General features: G+C 46.5%; 1 protein-coding gene across 4 annotated transcripts; it reads right to left on the bottom strand.

The window, feature by feature from the left end:
* Positions 1-195: 195 nt before the first annotated feature.
* On the bottom strand, positions 196-27,799 carry CCR6 (C-C motif chemokine receptor 6). 4 transcript variants are annotated; one of them, XM_050787059.1, is made up of 4 exons: positions 27,537-27,799; positions 15,410-15,514; positions 2,373-2,477; positions 196-2,276 (listed from the first exon to the last, which is right to left on the bottom strand). In XM_050787059.1, the coding sequence occupies exons 3-4, from the start codon at positions 2,394-2,396 to the stop codon at positions 1,161-1,163; spliced, it is 1,140 nt and encodes a 379-aa protein (XP_050643016.1). In that variant the 5' UTR covers positions 2,397-2,477; positions 15,410-15,514; positions 27,537-27,799; the 3' UTR covers positions 196-1,160. The 4 variants fall into 4 exon arrangements, with proteins under 4 accessions (XP_050643016.1, XP_050643018.1, XP_050643015.1 ...); XM_050787061.1 differs by having other exon boundaries at positions 15,410-15,494; XM_050787058.1 differs by lacking the exon at positions 15,410-15,514.
* Between the last annotated feature and the right edge of the window lie 99 nt (positions 27,800-27,898).

Here is a 27,898-nt window from a genome sequence, read left to right as displayed (position 1 = left end):
AAATCTGATTCCATCACAAACTTCAGACCCCTTTAAAATCATTATCAGAAGCCAGCATAATTCCAGCTGTCCCCTGGCTAATCTGCAGCTCCTTATAACAAAAGTCTTCTGCCACACATTACTCTTCAACCACATTAAAGAAATGGAACAAAACTTCTTTCTACATTGTCTCAGTACAGTTGCTTTCTTTAAAAAAAAAAAAAAAAAGTATTCTATTTATTTAAAAAATTAAAAACATCTAACATTTTAAACTGTACAATAAATCCCAATTTCATTACAATTCATTAATCAAATCTCTGTTGAGTCCATTTTGTTTGCTGGAACTCCTCTAGGCACTCAGAGGACAGCCGTGAGCAAGATGATTCTAGCTCCTGTCTTCGTAGCACTCTCAGCCTAACAGACATTGAGAAAAGAGTCACTCATGACAGAGAACAGCTCCCAGGGAAATAAAAGCAAACTGACACTTTCCTAATGGCCCACTACAACCTGAGCTGCTTTATCCAGTTGGTGACGATTGTCACCAACACTTGTTCTGCCATTGTCCCCATCTTCCTGAAGCGCTTCCAGGTTGTGAACATTTGAGCTTGTCTTTCCGCCTCCGTTTTACAGGGTCAGATTATTGCCCGTATCAAAGGGAAATGAGAAAACACCAGCCGGCCAATCCTGCCGCTTATAACCAGCAACAATAAACATTCTGATAGATAAAACGTTTAAACATTTGCCTAAAACGAGTGATGTGCGGGCTTCCGTTTGTTTTTTTCTGTTTTAGTTTTTCAAACCATGCCATCGTTTTGTGTTGTAACCAAAAGACACTGTGATCTGTGACCGCTTCTTGAGTATTTCTGAAAATGTTTACATTTGTCAACAATTCACTTTAATTCAGCATTTCCCAAAGGCCGTTTTGTGAAACGCCCGGGCAGATATATACCCCAGAGCTACAAAACATTCCTTGTAAAGTGTGCTGGAAGCTGCTGCCTATCAGAGACCACCCCACCCTGAAGAGATCACACAGCCCATGAGCACATTAAGTTCTGCAAGAGAGACGCTTGCTTGATTTTGCTTAATTCCCACATTTTCCATGCATATTTGGCCATAGACTTTTTTTTGTATAACATCTATGAGTATGTTTCACACATGCCTTAGGGAGACTCAGCTTCCCATCACATAGTGAAGGACGATGCATTGTCGTTATCTGCGGTCTCACTGGTCTGCCGGGAAATGTTTTCTGAGTACCTCCCCGCACAGGAGAAGCCCGAGGACTTGTACTTCCTTCTCACACACCACAGGTCCTTCATGATCTTCAGAAAGTAGTTTCTGAACTTCTGCCCAATAAAAGCATAGAGCACAGGGTTCAGGCAGCAGTGCAGGAAAGCTAGGATTTCTGTGACAGTTTTCGTATAGCCAAGTAGCTTTACGCTGTGGCAGGATCGATTCATGTTACCCAAATTTGCAGCCGTCACAAGCAGGACCATGTTATGAGGAATCTGACAAGCCAGAAACACAAGCACCACGGCTATGATTACACGGATGGCTTTGTGCCTTTTAGAATTCTGAGCTTGCACCAAGGTTTTGACAATGAACATGTAACAAAATATCATGAACATCAAAGGGATAAAGAAACCGAAGAGTAGCTCAAGCCCCAACATCAGCAGCTTCCACTTGATGGGCTCCGAGACGGTCTGGTACTTGGGCTCACAGACATCGCTGCCTTGGGTGTTGTATTTCTGGTTGAAGATAAAAGTTGAGCTGGAGATGATGACTGACACTCCCCACACAATAAGGCAGATGACTTTGCTGCGCAGCAGCGTTCTGTATCGGAGCCGGAACGACTTCGTTGCCTGTACGATGGCGATGTACCGGTCCATGCTAATGCAAGTCAGGAGCAGCATCCCGCAGTTAAAGTTGATGGCATAGATGCCTTTCATCAACTTGCACATGGCATTGCTGAAAACCCACGCACCGGTGGCGTGACTCACTGCCCAGAATGGGAGAGTAAGAACAAAGAGGATGTCTGCAATGGCCATGTTCAGGAGATAGACGTCTGTCATAGACCTGGCCTTCTTATAAAAAGCAAAAGTGATCACCACCAGAATATTCCCCAGGAGGCCAAAGACACAGATCAAGGAGTAGGCGATCGGTACAAACAGCCTGGAGAACTGCCTGACCTCGTGCAAGGTGCACAGTAACATTTCAGAATCAACTGTGTAATAGGAAGTATTGACTGACGCAAAATAATCTTCACTGGAGTCGAAAACATCGCTGAAATTCATTGATTCCTGGAAAGGAAACAAAGACAGAGTTAGCGGCAGTGCAATGTTCAAGCAGCCACAATGAACCCAAATTATACTCCTTGCCAAAAATTAAAATCTTACCCCGCTCATTGTGGGCAAAAACATGCAGGCTGGATGTAGAAAAAGGAGGGTATGGTGCAGCCCCGTCAGCTCACAGGCAGTGGTAGCAGGAAAGTGGAAGTGACTCTAGGAAGGAAAGAAGGCAGAAGGCACTACAGTTAACACAGGTATCCCTGGAGAGCCAGACACTTACGTGACCAGCATTCCATCTCGTGTGAACAGAGTGCACAGCACACTATTTTACATACAAATATTTATTGAGAATAAGCATCAGCAACCTCTTTCTGTAAAGGGCCACAGAGTGCATATTTTAGGCTTTGCAGGCCATATGGTCTCAGTCACAGCTCCTCAAATCTGCCTTTGGAGCTTGAAAGCATCTACAATTACATAACTGAACAGGCCTCACCGGGCTCGGCTGGCTAGAAGCTATAATTTGCCAACCCTTTATCTATAGTTTAAATAAGGTGCTCTCAGAAATCCACAAGTTTGATCTACACAAAAATCTTAATGCAAAATTTAAAAACATTCAACAAATAGAAGTGTGAATGTGCATAGAAAATGTATAATTCATAGTCCTGGGCTTTCAATCGTTCACAATATACGTCAGAGATGTTCACCCCTATGGGCATGCGAGAATCTCCAGTAGAATTTAAAGTTTGACTATGAGTGCCGTTCTCAAGACACACTGAACAAGCTGCTCCAGCCTGGGAAGGCGCTGGAGAGAAATGCACCTGCTTCTCCACAGCCGCAGACCTTTCCAGTAGACATTCCAGGTCACAAGCATGAATCCGCTGTGGCAGAGGCATCCTAATCATCAGAAATCCAAGTGCCAGAGGAAAGGTAGAGGCTGGCACAGTTAGGAAAGGCTTCCTGGAGGAGGAGGCTCCAATCAGGGTCCTTGGAGAATGGGGAGGCTGTGGGCCAGTGATTGACAGAGAAGGGCCATCTCCTTCAAGTGACCAGCTCATCTCAGACCGAAGAGCAGTCCTGAGTCATGAGCCCTTTATGTTTGTGAAACAGCTGAGCAACTAGCCTGGCCGAATCAACTGGATTGTTAGGAAACAATGGAGTATACGATGTGCTGGGAACGCCAACAGTGGCGGTGCATGGGTCCATATGGAGTATGCCACGTGCCAGCAATACCAGCAGTGGCCGTGTGTGGGTCCATATGGAGTATGCCACGTGCCAGCAATGCCAGCAGTGGCCGTGCGTGGGTCCGTATGGAGTATGCCACATGCCGGCAATGCCAGCAGTGGCCGTGCGTGGGTCCAGGCTGAAGAAGTTTAGCAGGAGACCAGGAAGAGCTGGAGCAGTTGTGGAGGGCCTGAGGACGAAGGGCTTTGAAATCCACCATTTGAAGCAAACTTTAAAAAAAAGAAAAACTCTTCGCTATTCTCAGGCTCACTCCTCCTTTCCAGCATTGTCCATCGTCCTGTTTATTAACACCTCCTGGACGCCCCCCAGTAACATCCATGGCCTGAAATGCTCTGATATTAATGTTGGATGTGCTTCCCAGCCAATTGCCCATCTTCCTCCTCTTTTCCCTGCTCTTGCACCACGTGGGCCTGCCCATGCCAAGCGGGAGCAGCTAGGGAAGCGCAGCCCAAGGTGCACAGGCAGAAAAGGTAGAACTCCCCTCCTCGCCCCCCACACTGTGCCATATCAGTCCTCACTTACGAGTCCACATGGATACTGACCTTTTGGAGACGAAGCCCACGTAAAACAAAGTTCACCCTAAATTATTTTCCAAACCTATTTCTTCCATAATTTTGATTCTCATTTCATTGTTTACTCCACCCCATTCCTTCCCTGATGCCTGGAGTCACAACTCAGAGATCAATTCTTCACTGCCCCTCAGTCACTGCTTTGGACCTAAAAAGCCGGAGGAAGGCATGGAGTCACCTCTGCACTTTTGTAATCCCAGCAGGTATACAGTTGAGTGCTTTAGAGTATGCAGAAGAAGCATAATATAGACCCCTGTGTTGCAAAAGCACGTGAAGAGGTAATGATATCAATCCGAAGAAGCACAGCAATCAGAACACCACTGCTAAACTTCAGCTTCCAGCTAACAGTGGATTAACAGAGACCAAAGGCACCCTGCTGCATTAAACAACCAGAAAAACCTGCAAAATGTAACAACAATTTTCAGACCTTGGCACTAGGCATCACGAGATTATGGCTCCTGGCAGGAGGAAAACAAATACAGTGAGAAATGATACACGCTCTTTCTAAGCTGCAGAGCATGGCAGGGGTGGAGGGTATGGGAGGTGAAATATACAATATGCAAAATAAAATACACCAATTGGAATTAGCATTTGGATGTTAAAACTATATATACACACATATATCATATATAATGTACATAATAGTATCAACAATTACATATATGATTGTATCATAAAATGTAAAATAGTTATGGATAGATCTAACAAAATGTATGTGAGATTTATATGCTAAAAACTACAAAACATTGTTGGGAGAAATTGAATAAGACCTAAATTAATGGAGAAATTTATCATGTTCAATTTTCAATGACTCATTTCATGTTCAAATTTATCAATGATTCAATTTCAAAATATCATTTCTCCCCAAATCGATCTGTAGATACAACATAAACTAAATCAAAATTATGGTAGGGTTTTTTTTTTGAGAAATTGACAAGCCAATTCCAAAATTTATATAGGAATTCAAGAAAATTAAAATAGTGAAAACAATTTTGAAAAAGATAAAAAAAATTGGATGACTCACACTACCCAATCTCAAAGCTGACAAGGAAGCTACACTAAGTGTGACAGTGTTGGATTTCTGAAAGGACAGATTCCTAAATTGGTGGAACAGAACAGAGTCCAGATATAGACCCACATATAGGTGGCAGACTGATTTTTAACTTAGGTGCCAAGGTAACTCCATGGGAAAAGAACAGTCTTCAATAACTGGTCCTGGAATGACATAAACAAAAAGTTGATCCTTACTGCTTACCTCACACCATTTACAAAAGTTAACTCAAATGAGTTATAAATCTAAATGTGAGTGCTAAAGCATAAAATATCTAGAAGGAAAAACGGGAGAAAATCTTTGTGACCCTGGAAAAAGAAATTTCTTATATAAATTGCAAAAAGAATAAACTGTAAAAACATTGATAAATTGTACTTGATTGTACAAAATGTAAACTTTCTGCTCTTTGAAAGGCACTCAAGAAAATGAAAAATATATATATTGAATACAAAAAAGTATTTTAAAGCTTATATCTGATAATAGGTTATATCCAGAATATACAAATAATTTTTACAACTCCCTATCAAAAACATAAACAAGTCAATAAGAAACAGGGGGAAATGTGAACAGGCAATTCACCAAAGAAAACACATGGACACACACAAAAAATATACACACAAAAAAGATGCTCAATGCCATTAATCATAAGGAAAATGCAAATTAAAACCACAATGAAGGCTGGGCGCAGTGGCTCAGGCCTGTAATCCCAGCAATTTGGGAGGCCGAGGTAGACGGACCACTTAAGTCCAGGAGTTCGAGACCAGTCTGGCCAACATGGTGAAACCCCATCTTTACTAAAAATACAAAAATTAGCCAGGTGTGATGGCATGCACCTGTAATCCCAGCTACTCAGGAGACTGAGGCAGGAGAATCACTTGAACCCAGGAGGCAGAGGTTGCAGTGAGCTGAGATCACACCACTGCAGTCCAGCCTGGGTGACAGAGAGAGACTCCGTCTGAAACACATACACACACACACACACACACACACACACAGAGAGAGAGAGAGAGAGAGAGAGAGACAGAGAGATCCCATTTCACACCTACTGGAAGGACTGCGATTAAACAGGGGGCAGGAAGCTGGGAGAGGACATGGTGCATCTGGGGCTCTCACATTTTGTTGGTGGGACCTCAAGATCACACAGCCACTCCAAGGAGACAGTGGGGTCCTTTCTTGCACAGCCGAACATGCACCCACCATAGGAACCTGCAACCAACTCCTACATGTCTACCCAAGAGACATGGGAGGATTAACACTGGAACATTCCCAGCAGGTTTATTCTTAACCGTCCCAAACTGAAAAAGACCCAAATGTCTGTCAACTGGTGAGCAGATAACCAAGTTGAAGTGTATCCATACAATAGAATATACTACTCAACCATGAAAAGGAATGGGCGACTAATGCATGCTCCAATGGGGGTGACTAAAAACCTTCGCTTGGTAACAAATCCAGACAGAAGAGGCCACGCACTGCATCATTCCATCCCTAAAATTTCTAGAAAAGGCAAAATAACAGTGGCAGGAATAAAATCAGGGATTGTCATCAGGACGGGAAGAAGGGATTGGCTGGGGTTGGGCGGCACAAGGGGCTTTTGTGGGGGCAGAAATGTCCTCTGTCCTGATTGTGGGGGTGGCACATGGCTGTGTGCCCTTGTCAAGACCTGTTGAATTGTACCCTTCAATCGGTGACATTTATTGCATATAAATTAGCTTCAATAAAGTTAATTTAAAAATACCTGCATACTCTTCCATACAAATGTGTTGGAACAGACAGTGCCATAAACAGTCAAAGCAAGGATCTGCTGCTGAGCACTGAGGGGTTATGGGAGGTTCTGGGGCAAGAAGAGCTTTTGGGGACTCCCTAAGGACTGAGGTGAGGACGGTGGGAAGGAGTGGGCAGTGTGGGTGGAAGGCAGGGGCTTGGGGACAGCAAAGGGGAGACCTGCAGCAGGGGCGCGGCTCTGGAGAACAAGGGAGCAGGGGCTATGGGGAGCGGCCGCTGGAGGGTTGGACAGATGCCAGGCCAAGGTGGGGTCAGTAGCACAGGTTCCCAGTTGAGTGGGGCTGGGATGGGACAGGAGGGAGTAACCTCCCCATCATGTGGAGGCTGAGTTGATGATGATGGGAAGGGCAGCAGGGGCCAAAAAGAGAGGGACGGCCCAGCACGCCATGCACTCAATGCCCAACGGGGCCCCCATTTAAGGTAAATATTTGTTTAACTGCACCGTGACACACAGTGTTTTCTGAATTTAAGTTTAACTCAGTTCAACAAATGTTTATGAACTGTCTACTGAGGAGAGGCATTGAAGTACAGAGATGAATCAAACACATACTTGAGCTTCAAAAGCCTGCCAGGTAAACAAATAATTACAAAACAGTACCATGCTAGAATAGAAAGCCAGCGTTGGGAAGCCTGTGTGATGGATCCCTGTCAGCAGAAGGAGTCGGGAGGGGGCCCAGAGAGAGGGGATCCAGAGGGATGGGGGTCCCAGAAGGAGGGGTCCTAAAGGGAGGGGGTCCAGAGGGAAGGGGAGTCCTAGAGGGAGAGGTCCCAGAGGGAGGGAGTCAGAGGAAGGGTGGTCCCAGAGGGAGGAGTCCCGGAGGCAGGGGGGCCCGGAGGGAGGGGTCCCTGAGAGAAGGAGGCCCGGAGGGAGCCAGATACACAGACCACAGGGCAGGAAGTTCCCAGCAGAGATATGACAAGCTGGCCCACTCTGTCCTGTTCATAAGACACTACTTTAATTTCCTTTCATTTATTCTCATGTCAGAATACGTCAATGAACCGAAATTTATAAATTCCATATCTCTTAGGATGGTGCTATGCACCTGTTAGGTATAAACAACGACAAATTTAATGTTACTGTGGTTAAGAATCAGGATTCTCAATGAAAAAGATGGTTGTCAAGTTTACTTGTATGCCAGCCACAGTCATTGGAAATGATTCGGCCTGTGCCTGCCCCAATCCACTGTTTTCACAGGAAAAATTGTGTGAATTGTTTTAAGGAAATTGTGTTGGTGACAGATCGGCATGGGTGTCACCTCAACGTGTAAAGAATCCTGTTCACAACTTGCTCCATCATCTCAAATCTCGGGCAGCAGTCACCAGCAGCTTGGAGAAACAGGCTGCAGATTTCCTATTAAGGAAATTTTGATGGTGAAGACAGTCAGAAAATTTTTTAGTAGATATTTATGTTCCTTCTTTAATGAACTGAGAACAATATACCCTGTTATCTACCAGTGGCAGATGAGAGATGCAGGGAAATGTGCTAAGTCCTGGGAACCAGTGAACCCACCCTTGCAAAGCAGCCCCTGCAGCCCATCTCACGCCGTCTCTTTGAGGTTCAGCACTTCCTATCTCACACGTGGTCCCCATGACGACCATTCTCACCAGATCTCACTGTGATGTCATTAAATCACATGTAAAATACATTCGGCTCAACTGATTCTTAAAGTGTAATTTTCTTCTCTTTGGAATTTAGGTATTCCCAAACAAGTGGGCAGAGAAATACTTCTAGAGCTTCTGTAGGGCATACTGTTCTTTGCAGGAGGAGTTTCAGGGGCTCTAAGGAACACTCATCTAATGACACACTTTAGAAATGTCATTTGACTCAATTTGTTTTTGCAGTTGAGAGGCTTCTTTTCCAATATTCAGCTGCCTCAAGTAAAGTGTCGATTATTGCTGTCCCCGTAACTCATTGGCACCCCCCATCTGAATGTTAGCCTCTCACAGGACTTGTGAATCCTTTCAGGCCCCTGGGGTACCCTGTAGGGCAGGTACACGAGAGCCTGACACCAAATGAGAGACTCATCATGTCACATCCCCTGAGTATCTCCTTCACCAGGAAGGCATGCCTCGTTGGCTGAGCTTTATCACATGTTCTGAAAACAAGAGAAGGCAGAATTTCTTGATTCCTGTTTTGCATCTCTCTACTCTTTTTTTAAAAAAATCATTTCAAAGCTACTCAGAGAATGTTGCAGTGAAGTTGCCTGACTCCAGTGAATGGTGCCTGTGAAGTCCAGGAGCACAGAGCTGGAGCAAGGAAGCTCAAAACCCATTTGCAGAGAGAAAGAAGACAAATGCCTCCAACATGCTGGGTGTTGGTTCCCAGCAGGGTGCTGAGGGCATTCTAAGCCGGTGCAGGAGCGTCTGGAATGGAAGTGGTGAGCCCTTGGGGGTCCGCGTGGGTTTGGTGATACTCAGTCTTCTCACACTGATTTCCAAGCCGTGGTGGTCACAGTGACTAAACTGCAGATCAGGGAGGTGTTACAGACATTGAACACTTACGATAAAATCTGAAACTTATAAGCAATCAAGAAGAGGAACCATGATCCAGGTGCAAGTACAATTAGGTGGCTTGCTAGGTGTCTGGACAATCGGCTCTGTGATACCACTTTGCTGGCAGGCTGGCACAAGGCCCTACTGACATTGCACTGATCTCGGCCTTCAGCTGTGTCCTGCCCATTGCTTCTATTGATGAGAGAGGCAAAAAGAGAGGAGGCAAGTTCATTAGGTCTAAAAACGTCAAGAAGCCTAAAAAGATAATTAATATATTGGATGACAGAATCAACATACAAATATTCTGGACAGAATCAAGCAATGGGTAAATCTAATGTGGTAAAATTCAGTAGGGAAAATAGAAGCTTCTCCACTTAGATTTACACAAGCAGGCTGGGTGCATTGGCTCACACCTGTAATCCCAGCACTTTGGGAGGCCAAGGCAGGCGGATCACTTGAGGACAGGAGTTTGAGACCAGCATGGCCAACATGGTGAAACCCTGTCTCTACCAAAAATATAAAGAAAATAGCTAGCTGTGGTGGTGCACGCCTGTAATCCCAGCTACTTGGGAGGCTGAAGCAAGAGAATCGCTTGAACCCGGGAGACGGAGTTGCAGAGAGCTGAGATCGTGCCACTGCACTCCAGCCTGGGTGACAGAGCTAGACTCCTTATCAAAAATAAAAAATAAAAATACAAAAATAAATAAGGAACTACACAGATATAAAATGAAAATGCAGCAGCCGCAAAAATCTTAAGAATTTTATTTGCTAGTAAGCTCACCAAGAGGCTGGTGAATCAGTACTGTGTGGCCACAGACATGCAGCCAGCCGGAAAGCCAGCCAGCTCTGCTCACCTCTGGATACTCTCCACCCTGGTCACTAAGGCTTTCCCACCCAATAATAGACACAGAGTGCAGAGGCTCCTGATACAGGGGACAGCACTTGTCGGCAGAATCATGGCTCCATGCCCAGGCCCTGACACAGGCACCAGAACCTGTACATGTGTTGCCTTACACAGCAAAAGGGACTTTGCATATGCCATGAAGTTAAAGATCTAAGGGCCTGGAGGTAGGCAGAGATCATGCTGGGTTATCTAGTTGGACCCACTGCAATCACAAGTCCTTAGAGGTGAAGAGTCCTTCTCCCCGGAGATGGGAGAAGAAAAGATTCGAAGGTGAGAGATTCAATGTATTGTTGCTGGAGTTGCAGACAGAAGAGGGGACCACAAGCTGAGCCATGTGGTTGCCCTGAGAAGCTAAAAAGGCCCTCTGCTGACAGCCAAGAGTGAATATGAGGATCGCAGTCCTACAGTCACAAAGCACTAAACTCTGCCCATGATTGGATTGGGCGAGGACCAGATCTCCTTGTAAACATGCAAATAGTACTTATTAGGGGAAAGAAGCCTGGGAGCCCCTATATAAAAGCACAGAATAGCTGGGCGCAGTGGCTCACACCTGTAATCCCAGAACCTTGGGAGGCTGAGGTGGTGGATCACTTGAGGCCAGGAGTTCGAGAACAGCTCAGCCAACATGGGATGCATCTCTCTGCCTAGTGTTTTTGTTATTGAATCATTAGTAAAGTTTGACATTAGGTAAGATCTATAGATCCTATGGATGTCTGCTTCAAAGATTCAAATCCTTGCATTAACACAATCTCTGTATTATTCTAATGCATACTTCAATTTAGGAACTGTTGCTTCTTGGGGAATTCAAGCATCCAGCATCTAAAAGTGAGTTCCAAGAGATGCTCTGGGTAGAAAGAAGGGAGGGAGACAGACAGGGGTGGGAAATGATTTCTCTGTGGCTGGTATATTAAGACATAAATAAGATGCTAACTACATCCTTCCCTGGTTTATTCCTATTAGAGCTTGTTTATCAATGGTCCTTCAGAGCCCTGCTGGAATAACTCAGTATTTCCCAAACCTTCTCACTCACAGAACCTTTTCAGTTCCTGTTCTTTGGAAACACTTTGGGAAATTTTTGAGGCCAGGAGTTCCAAGCTGCAGTGTGCAATTATCATGTCTGTGAATGGCCAGGGTACTCCAGCCTGGGCAACACAGCAAGACCTCATCTCTTTAAAAAAAAAGGTAGTTTATTATATGATGATATAAATCATATAATCTGACTACATAATCTATATAATCACATATATATGATTATATAAACCATATAATCAATAAGTCGACTGTATTAGTCTGTTCTGACGCTGCTAATAAAGACATACTTGAGACTGAGTAATTTATAAAGGAAAGAGGTTTAATTGACTCACAGTTCAGCATGGCTGGGGAGGCCTCAGGAAACTGACAGTCACGTCAGAAGGGGAAGCAAACACATCCTTCCTCACATGACGGCAGGAAGGAGAAGAATGAGAATAGCAAAGGGGGAAGCCCCCTGTGAAACCATCAGATCTCATGAGAACTCACTCACTATCACGAGAACAGGATACCACCCAATGATTCAATTATCTCCACCTGGTCCCTCCCACAACACGTGGGGATTATGGGAACTGCAATTCAAGATGAGATTTGGATGGGGACACAGCCAAAGCATAACACCGACCTAGAGGACTCTTCATTCATTCATCCAAAGACAGGTCTGAGCAGCTCCTAGGGGCCAATCCCTGTTCGGGGCAACAGCAGAGGGAAGACGAGAAGATGGCTACATGCACCCACCACCTGACTGCAGCAGCTCACAGGCCCCCCAGGGCTGGCATCACCTGACCCAGGGAATGTGGCAAAGGGTGCCACCAAGGCAAACACAGGAGGAATTGTTAGACAGTGTGCTGGTCCCCACACCAGCCTCTGAGTTGAAGTGCCTCCATTCCCCTAGCAATTGCATGAAACAAAATCGTGCAGGCCTCACATCTGATTGATTCTCTTCTCATTGTGGACATATGTTAGACTTAGAAACAAACTTGTATTAAAAGATATTTTTAAAGGCTTTTTCTCGCCTTACTTAGAGGCAAATAATGATAAGCTATACTTCAATATGTATTTTGTATTTTAGGCTTGAAATCATATAAATAAACTACCATTTTTTAGAGATGGGGTCTTGCTATGTTGCCCAGGCTATAGTGCAGTGACCATTCACAGGCACGATAATAGCACACTGCAGCCTCAAACTCCTGGTCTCTAGCTATCCTACCACCTCAGCCTCTAGAGTAGCTGGGACAACAAGCCACCACCCTGCTCATTTAAATGAAATGCAGATGTACTAACATCTCATGAAGATTAAATATATGCACATGGTAAGTAATAACTTAGCCTCTGAATTTCAATTTTAACACTTCAAAGATCCTGTTATCACACATTTTTATAAGTGTTACTTTAAGAAAAACTTAATTCCAGAATAATATTTCTAACATAGCATTTAAAAAGGTTACTTCAATTTTTATTGCAATAAAGTAATGTGGCTTCCTAGTACAATTTTTATTATGTATAATATGCAAGAGCGTATCTCAGAAAGTAATCGTTAATTTATTAATTCATTTAGAAATGAAAAGAATACCTAATTATACGTTCTGCTAAAAAGCAGAACCAGTGGAAAGAGGGAGGGGCTGCCCCCACTATAGGATTTAAGGCTGTGTTCAGTTCTCCAAACACAGCCACACTCATCTCCCTCCGGCCTTCCACCGTGCCTCTACCTTTTATGTTTTTGGACTTTGAGGGCATTGGGAGAACTCTAATCACAGGCAAATGGCCCCAGAAGAGGTGGGTAGCCGCAGCATACACTCTCAGGGAGACCAGTACTGGGGCTGGCTCTGTGGTGGTAGCAAAGAGAGAGGGCCAGTGAGAGCTGTGGAGGGGCGCTCCTCAAGAGGAGCAGGGGTTGGGGGAACCAAGCAACAGACCGACTGCCGTTGTTCATCCCTTTGGCCAACGACAGACTCTGCCCAAGAAAATTCAATATGGGGAAAACGTTAGCAATAGTTATCAAAATATTACTGGTAATAAAAACTGTGTTAACTTATAATTTAAAAACATTTAATAACTAGCTTAACAATGCGTTAAAATTAAGTTGTCAGGCAGTTTTAAATTTGTGCTTACTTTCATAAAGAGTACTGGCCCTGCAAAACAAGGAGCAAGAACTAGAGTATGTGTGTATGTGTTCATATGTGGGGGTGTGTGTGTGTATGTATATATGCATGTGTGCGTTTGTGCAGTGTGCATATGCCTGCATATATACATGTGTTTACATCATGTATGCATATAGGTATGTGTGTATATAGGTGTGCGCATGTGTGTATACAGGTGTATGTGTGTGTATGCATGTGTGTGCATGGGTGTATATTGGTGCCTGCATGTATACATACATGTGTGTATACATGCATGTGTGTGCAGTATGTGTATAACTCTGTGTGTACATATGGACGTGTATGTATGTATATATGCACACATATGTGTATGTGTGTGTTTGTGTGTGTGTGCATATGCTGTAAATTAAGTTCTAGTTACCTGCTGGGCATTAAAATCACTGGTTTACAGCTGCGTATCGCTTTTAAGCTCACAAAACCCTTTAAGGTAGACATCATACCCATTTTACAGATAGCGAGCCTGTAGCTCATCTAGGACTGTGAGTCCTGGTGAGACTTCCATTATTGTCTCTTACTCGCCATTCTAATTCACTTTGCCACCAGCAGGTCTTAGTGAAATGCCACAGAATTCCCACAAGATCTGAAATAATGTGTTTATTTTAAAACATCTTATTGATATCAGAGTTTCACAAACTATAATGGTAGGTGTTCAATACGTGTATGTTCTCTAAGTTTATTTGAATCACGGGCACACCACATTTTATGCTTTTTTAGATAAGCATCAGTGGAGCTGAAACTCTAGACTGACTTCCTTCTGCTTTTGAATGAGGGTGGCTAAGGAGGAGACCAGGAGGTTTGATTTTTTTTTTGTTTTCCCCCGGTGATTTGTTTATTAAGCTTCTGTGGGTTGTTTTTTTTTTTTTTTTTTTTTTTTCAGTTCCTTTTATTTCTTTGGAAGTTTGCTTTTATGTTTTCTGTTTTATTTGCAGAAATTACATCTTTAACCATTTAAAGGATAGCTTTAGTTACGGCCTTGCATTTTTGTTTTTCTTTGTAACGCTGATCTCTAGAATATCTATGTCTTGCTGCTAAGTGGACTTTGGAGCTGATCTCCGGCTGGAGTGCAATGGTGTGATCTCGGCTCACTGCAACCTCCACCTCCCAAGTTCCAGTGATTCTCCTGCCTCAGCCTCCCTAGTAGCTGGGATTATAGGCACATGCCACAATGCCTGGCTAATTTTTGTATTTTTAGTAGAGACGGGGTTTCACCATGTTGCCCAGGCTGGTCTCGAACTCCTGACCTCAGGTGATCCACCCAGCTCGGCCTCCCAAAGTGCTGGGATTATAGGTGTGAGCCACTGCACCTAGCCTGGGTCCTTTTAATATCACCGTGTATTATTTTCTGGTCATAAGATACTGGCTTCATAATCACAGTGGCATTGGCAGCCCTCATGAGAGCTTTGCAACTAAGACTTGTTGAAATTTCCACCTTGTCAGTTTCTCTTAACCCCCCTCACAAACTCCTTCCTGCTCGATCTTAGGCTGCCTTGGATGCCTACTCATCAGCCTTCATTGCATAAATGACTTACTGCCTCCAAAATATTTCTTAGCTTAATTTTTTTGTTTTCCAAAATCTTTCAGTGTATTTGATCAAGTAAAGAATCACACTCCTCTCCACACTGATGCCCTGAGGATATCTCCTGTGTGAGGAGCAGGTGCCCAGACCATCACCCAAGCTCCAGTGCAGGGAGCGAGTATGAAATCCCTTACTATCCACTTAGAGGAAAAGGGGGCTTCCTAAAACCGTAAAGTCAATGCTTTCAGGAAAGGAGGTCTGCGTCGTTAAGCATAAACACAGTCCATATGCCAGCATTCTGGAAGATTAATGGGTCAAACAGTCCCATTCCTGTCAGACTAGGGGAATCAAAGAGGTTACATTTTTGAAAGAAAAGTTTCAGGGGCCTTGGCATGCTCACCTCAGGCAGTACTCTGATCCACTCCCTTCAGCCTCACTCCGAGCCTCACAATCTGATGATTCCAGGTCCCCAACGTGATGACCATCTGTCAACAAGATGCAGCTTCTAGCGGTCATTAAGAAAAAAGCTGTGAGCTACTAGAATTGCCCAAAAGCAAGTTCTGGATCGCCACTTCCTATTGAAAAGTAACGCCTATTTGCCAAATGCAAATGGTTAACCATGTATATCCTGTAGGGTATTGAGTAATCGTAGGATCCCTGAAATCAAAGCCCTACCAATGGTAAAGTGGTGAGAAAGTGGGAGGCATTGTAGCTCCCCAGAGGAAGACAGCCTTTGTGTTGGTTTTCAATTTGCAGCAATGAGTTTGTAACCAAACTTTCATACTCCTTTACCCGACTATCTCCTGGGAGCAAGGAGTGTCTGCAAGCCGACTGGGAATATTCGGGAATGCTTGGAAGAGGCCATGTGAGTTAAAGAGCTGGGTCGGGAGCACTTTTGTTTGGAGTCAGTCAGTACTGGCTCCACCCTGAAAGCTGTGCAGCCACAGAAGGGCCACTGAGCCCCAGCAAGCCTCGGTTTCCTCTTTTAGAAGAAAGACCATGACAGCTCTAACCTCAGAAGGTTCCGAGAAATAGCCAGGCCCATCCACGGAAGCCCAGGAACAGCGCCTGGAGGAGAGGTGGCTGTCCGTGCATATCAGCTATTATTACCGGATACTTTGAGACCAAGATGAGCCCCTCAATCAAAAGCGGGGCACCTAATCTTCATGTGGCACAGAGACATAATCTCTGGATGACAGTGGGAGTCACTGCCCCATCATTAGACATATCAAGAAAAACAGCTGACAACAAGTCACTCAGAAATTTATTTTTAGATGCAAGTGATTAAAACAATAGAAAAGAACCCTAGAATCATAAGGTTGTTCACACCTGGGTTGTTGAGAACCACATCTCAGGAAATAACAAAAGTTTTACAGACTAGAGGTTCATGATCAATTCGCAGCCAGGCTGATGGACTCACACTTTCTCCACCTCCCAGTGCACTGTGCCTCCCCACCCCAGGCTGCCCACAAGGCCCCACTGACTGCTGCCCAGATCTGCTCTGTCTTGACCACACCTTATCCGGGTCTCTCCTTCCTGCAGAGCCCTGAGCTCCACGTCCCCAAGCCTGAGCGAGCCTGAGAAGCTGGAGTGCACCTCTTGTCATCTCTCTGGGGAGCCAGCTGGACACAGCAGGACCTGTGTTCTGCTCATCCCCACTGGCCATTTTCCTGGGCTTGTACAGGGTCTCCTCCAAAGACCCTGCTGGCCCCAGTGGCTTCTCCTTACTGGATAAAAGAAGGGCCTTTTCGATTTGAAGCGCTTGCAGACGTACGGTCATGGGATCCTCTTGCTTCCATCATCCCTTTCCCTGCCTTACAACAATCCTTCCAAACAAAGCCTCTCCTAACTAAGTCCTGGCTGTTTTCCTCTAACAGAGCTCACAACTTCCTTCACCCTGGGTGGCCTGTCCCTCCTCCATCTGAGAGGAGCCCAGGGGCGCTGCTCCCCAGTAGTTCACCCCAACCTGAAACCTGCTTGTTATTGGGTGGGGAACAAAGCAAGACCCTCCCCTCTGATCTTCCAACCCCTCCCCTGCTACCTCAGCTCCATCCCCTTCTCCTCACTTCCAGCATCTCCCCTGAGGCTTCTGCTTCCTGTAGAAGGGCTGCCCACAGGAGAAAGAAACAGGCTGCCGGGGAACACCCCTCCTGCGTTCTCAGGTGCCCTCTAACACTGCCCTTGGATGGTCTTGCTTAGTGTGAAGGTAAGAAAGTAAGCCCTTTTATAGATGATTAGCCCTGGCAATGCCTGCCTGGAAAGAAAAGAAAGAAAACGAAAAACAGACTGGACTCTGCAGGGGACCAAAAATGAACATTAAGTAACCAGAAATGTAACGTGTTGAACAAAACCGCGTTGTGTGGCCACGCAGAGGGTGAGGGACCCAGGAGGCCCAATGACACCCCTTTCCTTGCAGAGCAAAGAGATTCACTGCCACTGTGGGGGCCCCTTCAGTTAGACTGCACAGAGGCAGGGATCTGGAGGTCTCCAAGAGCGGCCTCCTCCCTGTGACTCCCTCCCTGCCCCAGAAGGGAAGGCAGTGGATGGAGATTGCGACCCTGCTGCTGACTGGCTCCCAGCCTGGACCGGTTGCCTTTCCTTTGAGAGCTGAGGCAGATGCACCACATGGCACTGACCTCTGCAATGCTTCTCATGTCTTTTACCCCATATTCCTTCTGTAGTTCCAAGTCAAATCCAAATTATATGTCACCCTGAGAAAACTGAGACCCATTTGGTTTTTCTCTCTCTAAAAATGCCCCCATATTAAAGATCCTCTTAGATCTCACTCTTATTGAACCTTCCTCAAGTTTAAAATCACACCGTTCATTTGCATAGACACTGTGAGGCACATGAAAGGCAAGAAATGTGGTTTACAGTCACATGTTTCATAACAATAATTTTCCAGGCAGAAAATTCCACATTAATGTCAAAAGTTCATTCCGAACAAAAGCCAGGGACAGTTTGATAAATTCAGATAATAGTCATAAGGAGTTGCTTTAAAACTCACGTTGAGGCATTTCTAGGAAAGTCATCTGCCTCTGGCTACAACCCTACAGAGGACGCTGTGTACGGTTCAGAATGGGTCACCATGACCGTTTCTCCTTGTGATTGCCTTTAATTCACAAACAGGTCCTGCACACACTGGAGGCCACAGCACACACACTGGAGGCCATGGCACACCATGTTGTGGACATTGGTCATCTGGGTGTCAGTCATCTTTTGAAATTATCAGCAAAGTTGAAAAGACAGTAAATGCTTTGTTAACCCCTAAAGTAACACTCTGTACAGACTTTGAGGAAGTCAATGTGGTGAACTGGTTGGGAATTCTTGCTGAGATACCAGGCAACAGCAGTGTCCCATGTGCCAGCCACATGGGGGAGCCCCCCAGCCCAATCGAGCCTTCGGATGACATGGTTCCCACCCATTCTCTGATGGTACCTACAGTGGGGGCCCCAACTGAGAAGCACTCAGCCGAGCCCAGTTGACCTTCAGAGCCATGAGACATTGTAAATAAATCACTGTTAAAGCCACCATGATTCAAGGTGGTGGCTAAACAACAATGAATAAGCGGGACAGCTTTCTACTCTCATTGTGTGCACAAAACTTCTGAAGTAATGAACATGTTTTTTAAAAAAACAAAACAAATTAAAATAAAAGCCTCATTTGTGTGTTTTTTAAAAACCCTCCCCAGGAAAGCCTAGAGTGAGCACAGGTGCTGGGAGTGGAGGGACAGGAAGAAGAAATCTACAACAGTGACGGCGGGCAGGCAGCCACAGGCTCACACATTGCAAAAACATAGACCACCGAGCCCAGCAGTGCTTGGATCTGTGTTACGTGGTTTGGATCTATATCTTTTTCTCAACAATAAAGTAAAAAACAAGACTACTTAACAAATTATGTCAGCAAATTCTCTAGTAGGGACAAAAACACATTTTATAGGAGGAAGTACAAGCTGTGCTGACACCTTGAATTTTGGAGTTTACAAAGACGTCAAATGGTGTATCCTTCAATGCTCACTGCATATGCTAATACATTCGGGCCTGGGGAGACACTCTGTGTTATTCTACCCCATAAAGTAGCTGGCCTGAAAATTACTCTCTCAAATAGCCAGGAGAACACCTGTTATACATTATTTTTCAGATACAAATCATTTGTTCAGATAATTACTGTGTACAGCACACAAGGTACAGAAATAGTTAAAAGTGTGCCATTTGCTTCCCACCTTTCAGGAATTCATATAGTTGGAAAGTTGAGGCCTAAATACATGACAATACAAGCAACATGTGATGCACAGAGAGCCTGTGTGTGATGAATCCGTGAAGAAATGCCACAGGGAGAGTCCAGTTCACAGGAGGGAGCACACAGGAGCCCCTTCAGCTCCAGCCTCCTGGACTTCAGGCTCTTAGTGAAGGGCTGGGACTCAACCAGGAAGGTGATTCAGATCTGACCAGGTAGGCAGGGGAAGGAAGGCAATTCGGGGACAAACAGCATGAGCCTGGGTGGGGAGGCAGAAAGGCACCAAGGTGGAGAGCAGTGAGGACAGGTAGGGGCACCAGCCCTCAGTGGGGAACTGGGGAGGGTGACTGCAGGACCGGAATGCTGGCGACAATGCAAAGACACAGATGTCTGTGGGCCGTAGAGGGACGGGGAGCAAGTTTACAGTAGGGAGAAGAGCAGGGCACAGGGCAGGTGCACCCTCCTCCTGGCGGCAGCCCTGCCCGACGTCACAGAGCAGGGAAGGAAGCCGGGACCATGGGCGTCCAGCATGTGGGGCTGACCCTCGCCATTTCACCTGTTCGGTTTCATTAATCCTCCCTACAGGCCCAGGGGCCCTGAGGTTGTCATAGTCCTCCCTAAGTGACAGATGAGAAAACTGAAACTTGGAGGAAAAACACAGCTTCTTCAAGTTCATATGCCAATAAGTTGAGCAGCCAATCTCAAAGCCATGTCATCTGATCCAAAGTTCATACCTTTCTGGGATACATGTGAAGAGAAAATGATTTAGGGAGACATTTTGGAAAATATCAGTAAGGAACAAGCAGAAAGGGAATCAAGATGATGCCAAATTTTACATCGGGACAGAAATACGGAAATCAAACTGAAAACTTACTTTTTATTTACTAATTTATTTCTACACGGAAGAACAGTTACAGAAACTGGTCTAAGAGGGAAGAAAACGGATGTCATTTGAAGTACCTGGAATGTGAAGAGATTGATGTTTTGTGTAACTGAAAATTCTTGGAGATTCTTGACATGACTTTAGATTCATGTCAAGAATCGAAAGTCACTTTTCAAGTTAACCTCTAGATGTCTGTCTTCTAATCAATACATAAGGATTTTAGATTTGCAAATGATTCATGCGAAGATCAAAGACAAAGTTCATGCCTCACACAGCATTAGGTGCACAGTGACAGCTTTGTGACTATGATGATTGTGGTGGTGGTGGAGATGGGATGGAAGTTACCGCTACTGAGTCATAAAGAGGGGCTTAGCAAGAGATGCAGGGACAGTCTCGCATGGAGAGGTTGTAATTAAACTCAGAGATGCAGATGGAACCGCTGGGAAGTTGGGCTCATGTTTACAAAGCAGAAGGACAGATTCAAGTTGGAAAAGAGACACTTCAGAAGCAGCCAGAGGATAGGTCCCAAAATATTAGTACAGTGTCTTTAAAGAAAAAAAAAACCCCCTGCAGAGCGAAGAATTTGAGGACTGAAAAGTGACATGTGTGTTTCATCACTACTGCTCTCAGTGCTCTTTGAGACAAAATTTCTTAGAATGTCCGAGTGAAAGCTTAACTAAAGGGTTTAAGAAGGAAGACTACATTGAGGGAATAGAGACCACAGAGGTAGAAAACGTTTAAGGACTGACGGGGAGACTCAAAAAAGAGAATAGAGGTATGGTGAGAGCAAACACAAGTGAAAGGTTATTTCGTTAACTGTGAAAACAAGCAGGTAGCACCTTCCATTTCCCTCAACCCAGATCTCTCCAACACTCTTCTGATGAAAGATGCAGCTGTGGTAGGCAGAGATGCAGAGACAGTGGTGAGCAGGGAGGCAGGCAGGGACTGTGGTGGGGAGAGATGCGGGGAAGGTGGTGGGGAGGGATGCGGGGACGGTGGTGGGGAGGGATGCGGGGACTGTGGTGGGGAGGAATGTGGGACTGTGGTGGGGAGGGATGCGGGGACTGTGGCGGGGAGGGATGCGGGGACCGGGGCGGGGAGGGATGCGGGGACGGTGGTGGGGAGGGATGCGGGGACGGTGGTGTGGAGGGATGCGGGGACCGTGGTGGGGAGGGATGCGGGGACGGTGGTGGGGAGGGATGCGGGGACCGTGGTGGGGAGGGATGCGGGGACGGTGGTGTGGAGGGATGCGGGGACCGTGGTGGGGAGGGATGCGGGGACGGTGGTGGGAGGGATGCGGGGACGGTGGTGTGGAGGAATGCGGGGACGGTGGTGTGGAGGGATGCGGGGACGGTGGTGGGGAAGGATGCGGGGACGGTGGTGGGGAGGGATGCGGGGACGGTGGTGGGGAGGGATGCGGGGACGGTGGTGGGGAGGGATGCGGGGACGGTGGTGGGGAGGGATGCGGGGACGGTGGTGGGGAGGGATGCGGGGACGGTGGTGGGGAGTGATGCGGGGACGGTGGTGGGGAGGGATGCGGGGACTGGGGCGGAGAGGGATGCGGGGACGGTGGTGGGGAGGGATAAAGAGGCTGTGGTGGTCGGAGATGCAGCAGTATTCTCGGACACTTTCCATCTGAGCACCCAGAACTCTGGTTTTCTAAGAAGGTTTTGTGCTCAGCCCTCGGGAACAGCGCAGAAGTGGACAGGAATCAGTGACAGATGATGGACAGCCCTCCGGCCACAGGAGGACGACAGGAGTCACCCTCCACCCACCACGGGAGGGTAGGGAACCCTCACCCATGGGACGGGTCAGCATCTCCTGCAGCATTATCCTCCTGGCTCTTCCTGTTGGACTCCCAGGGTTACGGGGCCAACTCTCCCAGTTTTCCAGAGACTTCCGGGAGAGTAGGAACGTCTGTGCTAAAATCAGGACAGTGCTGCCACAGCAGGAAGGCCGACTACTCTGGGGCTAGTGGAAGTGCAGGCGTCCAGGATTGGGAGGCGGTCGCCCTTCTCTTCTGCAATGGTTAGGGTACCCCTGGGTGCCTCTCTGCTAGGGGGTGGCATAGGCGGGAAGCCCGGACACCTGAGAAAGCAAGAGGGTCGGTGGAAATGAGGGGCGGGGTGGAGCGGGAGACCGCGGGAGCGGCTGCGTTGGTGTGTGAAGGGTGCCCACAGGGAGAAATAGCAGCTCTACTCTCAGTTGAAGCAAAAGAAAAACTCTGGCCAAAAGTCATGCAGGTGGGAGGAGGTGGCTTGGGCTGGGAGGAGGGAGGACACGTTTCCCGGCACGGATCTGCCGCGCTGTGGGCTGAGAGGAGGCCTCAGAGAAAGGCCCAGCTGCCTCTTGTGCTGAAGGAAAGGGTGTCAAGCCAGAAAGGTCAATTTGATCTAAAACAGAAAGCGTCCGGGGTGCTGGAAAGACAGAATTCCCAAGAGGGAGCGAGGGCGGGGAGGCCCCTATGAAAGACTCCAAGGCTCTGGAGAGTTCAGGAAGGAGACGGCGGCATAAGAAAGCGCTCCGTCCTGCTCCAGCACAACCTCGGGAATGTTCTCCAGAGACAGAGCGAGGAGTTCAGCATCGTCTCTCGTGATCTCTTCTGGCAGTGGAACCCTGGAGCTTTTCAAGAAAGGAGACACGGCCGGGCGCGGTGGCTCAAGCCTGTAATCCCAGCACTTTGGGAGGCCGAGACGGGCGGATCACGAGGTCAGGAGATCGAGACCATCCTGGCTAACACGGTGAAACCCCGTCTCTACTAAAAAATACAGAAAACTAGCCGGGCGAGGTGGCGGGCGCCTGTAGTCCCAGCTACTCGGGAGGCTGAGACAGGAGAATGGCGTGAACCCGGGAGGCGGAGCTTGCAGTGAGCTGAGATCCGGCCACTGCACTCCAGCCTGGGCGGCAGAGCGAGACTCCGTCTCAAAAAAAAAAAAAAAAAAAAAAAGAAAGGAGACACAACAACAATGCTCATCCACACCTGCTGGCTGCTCCCTCCTGGTGGCAGCTACGGCTTCAGAAATGAATTCCACCTCACCAGTACTCATTCGCTTTATAATGCCTGAGGATCTTTGAACTAGGAGGAAAATGGGGAGCTCTTCAGAGCATCCCTCTTGAAAAATTTTCTTTGAGGTCTCAAATGTAAACTTCCAACCCTGACCATGACATTCTAGATACAGCCTCAGTTTTGCAAAATTTTAGCAATAAAAGTGAGAAACTGACACAAGTATGAGAAGAGACATGAAAATCATAATGGGGTTTGTGTAAGGAGGTAGAAATGTAAGAAATGTAATAATTACAAATTTCTCTTTGTGCTTTCATTTAGTAACAAAATAAGTTGGTTGTATAATGAAACAGAATTTCTAAGGAAAGCAAAAGGACTAATTACAGTGACTATTATGGACATCACTAATTTTCACTGCTGGAAAAATAACACCTTCTAGATGTTTCCAGATACACTATTGTCTGAGTGCGGCCATAGTCACAATTTCTTTCTGTGTTAGTTTCCAGAACAGTGTACAATACTATTTTGCTTCAAGTGAGATATAGAAAATATAGGTTTTTGGACGAGGCACCCTGCTTAAACACCAGGAATGTGGAAAAAGACTTATTGTTGAACCAACAAGACTTTATGATTAATGAAGTAGCTCTCAAAAGCTCTAAAACCGACTTCCAGCAGAATCAGGTTTCCTCTGACTTACTTACAAATCTCGCAATCATATTCCACAAAGTTGTGTTCGACTGCCAGAAAGGACAGGTCCACTCACAGAATGAGGACCGCAGAAAGCCTCCTTTGCCATTCTACAAGATCTAGAGGGTGCCAGGCACTGGGGTCTGGCTGGCGCACTCTCTGACCCGCCAGCCAATGTCAGGGTGGACCAGTGAGACCCCCACCCAGCGTCTGAGGAGGGGGCAGCACAGCCCCCGTTAGGCCGCCGCTGTCTTGGCGATGTATGTGGGAGCAGACAGATTCTTTACAGAACCTGAAAAGACTCATTCTGACAAAAAGATCAAAGGAAAATGACTGATTTTATTACATAGTCATTTAATTACACTCACAAGGCTGATTTTTCAATTTACTAAAACATCTGTTTGTCTACCAGAAAGAAATCTGAAAGCTCCATTCTTTTTAAGTTGGGGACCTCCTATCGAATGATCTTGCAGTTGGATAATTACACAAATTTATGTGTCTAAAGCCTCCTCCCTTGGATCTGTGAAGACATTCTCGCCTCAGGTCCTCATTGGACGCAAATCTAAGGGCCGGGGCCTCCCCTGGGATTCACAGCGCTGCTCAGTGACCCAGATTCAGAGTGCTAATTTCCATTACTGTCTGCCGGGAACAGCCCCACTGACTTATAAACTGCTACAGAAATGAAAAAAGGTGACGTGTGCACAGTGACATCAGAGCCACAGGCTGGTTACAGCCGCCGTCACAGCAAGCCTCGGCCAGGAAGCTCTGCATAGAGAAGAGGGCCCTGCTCATCTCCGTGCCAGGGTTTGAAATTTAGGCTACTCAATGGCAGTAACTCCTCTGAAATATGAAGTGATGCCTCTGGACTGGGGTTTCCTATGCCTGGAGGAAGGATTTCCAAGTGTACTGTGCTAATGAATTGCCTCTCCTTGGGGTTCAAATGCAGGTTCTGACTAGGTAGACGAGGGCTGGGTCCTGCAGTCCTGTGATTCTGAACTCCTCTTGAGGTCTACCACTGCTCAGAAGACCACCTGGGAGCAGGAGGGAGCTAGACCTTCTCAGCTAAGTCACGTGATTTATAACCCGTCAAACCTCCATCTCCACCAGCCCCTAGGATCTCAGGCAGCTGGTGTGGCAGGAGATGGGGACGGCACAGGGAGGATGATGTCCTCATAACATGAGCCTAATCAAGGGAAGGTGAGGAGGAAGAGACAGAAGCTGCCAGAGAGACCTCCCACACCCAGCTCTTGGTCTCTGGCGCGGGCTGGCGAAGGGCCCTGCTTTGCATCTTTTTTTTTTTTAAATGGAGTCTCACTCTGCCGCCCAGGCTGGAGTGCAGTGGAGCAATCTCAGCTCACTGCAAGCTCTGCCTCCCGGGTTCACGCCATTCTCCTGCCTCAGCCTCCCGAGTAGCTGGGACTACAGGCGCGTGCCACTACACCCGGCTAGTTTTTTGTATTTTTAGTAGAGATGGGGTTTCACCATGTTAGCAAGGATGGTCTCAATCTCCTGACCTTGTGATCCACCTGCCTCGGCCTCCCAAAGTGCTGGGATTACAGGCGTGAGCCACCACGCCCAGCCCCTGCTTTGCATCTTGATCCTGTCTGCTGCAATGCGGTTGTCAGAGCCCAGAGCCGCGTCTGTCATAGTTGTGTGATCTGGCCCCTACCCGGGTCATGGCTGGCCAGTCCACCCCACCCCACCCTGACAACCTCTGCTCATAAGATCTCCTGTCTATTTTATCCTGGAACCTCTGCCTTGCCCTGCCCTTTCTCCTTTCTTTGTTCCATTTTCCCTTTCTTCATCTATCAATCTTCTCATTCCACCCCCCAAAATAGGAGCGCTTTTAAAAGTAAAGAGGAAGGCATGTCTTACCTAGATGCTCCGTCCTCTCTGACAGTCAACTGAACACTGAAGGATGCACTGGCTGTTTACTATATTTTCCTCAGTAACACAGCAATGTCCAACCAACATTTTGGTCTTGGGGAAGCCTATTCCGAATTAACTTTCAACTGATCATTTTAAACATTTAAAACTTGGGACCTGATGGGTGAAAATATTGCTAAGACATATGATGAGATTTCTGGCTGTCTCCAGGGGAGCTGGGCATTGTCCAACCCTGCCTGGGCCCCATTCGTGGAGCCGCTGGGGACGTGTGCTTTCTCATCTGCAGCAGCACACCAGGTTCCACACTGAGATCCTTCCAATACTTGGAACTACTGTATCTGCTTCCACATTAAATGGGTTCATGTGAGGTCGACTGAGTTGCCCTCTCTGTGTTTTGGGGTTCTTCCAGCGCACCTCTTGACTGCACCTGGCCATCTGCCATTCCTCATCACTTCCAGCATGCCTGACTCCAGCAGGTGACAGTCCCACTGAATGTGCCACTTCCAATAAGCTCTGCGCTGGGAAACCAAACAGCCCCCTTATCAGAACTGCGCCTAAAATAGGAGCCAGTGTATGTGAATGTGCACCTGAGGGTCTCCCCTGGGAGAAAAGCACACCAGGTTTGGGTACGGGCTTTGTGGTATCTATTTTGGGGCAGAGTCTCTCTGGGTTCATTTCCTCTTTCTCAGGCTGCCTTAGAGGTTGGTATTATTAGATAGGAGAGCTCCAGGTAAGTCAGGCCTTAGAGGTTTCAGATGTTTAATTAGGGAAGACATAATGCAAAATTAAAGCAAGTGCCTCTGAGATTGTCATGCAAATGGAATCGCAATATTGTTAAATGACATAAATACATTCACCCACAACACAGTGAAACTGATTGTCACTTGTTTATCACTTTCACTTGGGAGGCGATGGTATCACTAGAACTCCTTCTGATGCATCACAGCATCAAGAATTCTCTTGAAGCAGAACCATCCATGTATCCAGGGACATACGTTCCAGACACATCTGTGCATTCCATGGAGCTGGCTCTGGGCTTGTCTGTGTCTCCCCCACCTCACCCCTACCCCACCTTTGTCAGCACGCTGTGGCTCTTTCCTCCCTCCTGGCCTGTCCTCCTCACCTGTGATGCCGCCTGCTGCCCTTGTTCATCCCAACCTCCCTACACACAGCCAGCCCCTCCACCGAGCCTCGTTCATGTTAGATCCACCAGCACCCCCTGTTCTGCAGCAGTCACAGCCCCCAGGGTGAGCTCAAAACCTAAGTTTGGGAGGCATGTTCCATTTTGGTTTGTGGGATCTGCATTTCTTCCTTATAGTTATGGTTCATAGAGATGACTGCTCTTTCAAAGGTGATTGTGGTCTATTAGATCATTTCCAATGTCTCTATACTTCTTTCTCTAGTGCTAGTCAAAAGTGACTTGCAGATGGTATGGAATGTCTTTGTGAGATAGAAAGAACACAGATAGGATCAGAAAAATCTGCCTCCCAACCCTCCACGGCCATCTTCTGGCTGTGTAACTTTACCTCCCTAACTCTTTAAAGTAGCCCAACACCTACCTGCCAGGATTGTCTTCAGAATTACGTAAAATAACACGTACCGAAGTCTCTAGAATAGAGCATGTCACATAATAGACTCACCAAAGGTTAGCATCTCTTCTTTCTTTTTGGCATGACTAAAGTAGCCTAAATAAATAAATATTTACAATGCATGACTTATATGATAACATAAACGTTTATAATATTCTATTACCTCCAAAGCATAAAACAATTACTGAGACAAAAGAAATACAGTATTTTCTAAATTCCAAGACAAAAATAAAAAACTTACCAATAAAGAAGAAGGTGTCTGTTCCACAAACCAGCAGCCACAGTTTTTTCTCTTAAATGTCAGACTTTGAAAAGGTTGAGATTTCTGTTCACCAGCGTATACATGCGGGCCCTCTCTTACTGATGACCACGGAGTCCTGGGGACCTTCCTGTGCTCCCAGCCCAGCTCTCCTCTCCGGCCGCACTACTGCCTCCTTCACCCATACACTGGGTGGTGTGCTGGGCTGCCCTCCTCACCACAAGTTTTATTCCTCAGCACATACTTCAGATCACAGAAAGAAGACAAATAAGGTGGAGGAAGGAAGATGGGTTGATGTAACTAGGTCACTTGGTAATTTCAATTTCAGATGTAAATTTTTCTTT

This window comes from Macaca thibetana, chromosome 4 (assembly GCF_024542745.1).
Source record: "Macaca thibetana thibetana isolate TM-01 chromosome 4, ASM2454274v1, whole genome shotgun sequence".
NCBI classification, from domain to species: Eukaryota; Metazoa; Chordata; class Mammalia; order Primates; family Cercopithecidae; genus Macaca; species Macaca thibetana.
Note: the sequence above shows the minus strand (reverse complement) of the source record. Positions and strands in the feature narration are given on the sequence as shown.

Bases quoted from the DNA above. Each gene is read 5' to 3' on its own strand.
- CCR6 (XM_050787059.1), bottom strand. From the start codon at position 2,396: ATGTTTTTGCCCACAATGAGCGGG. The intron at 2,277-2,372 runs GTAAGATTTTAA...TTTCCTTTCCAG, and splicing joins TTTTGCCCACAATGAGCGGG to GAATCAATGAATTTCAGCGA.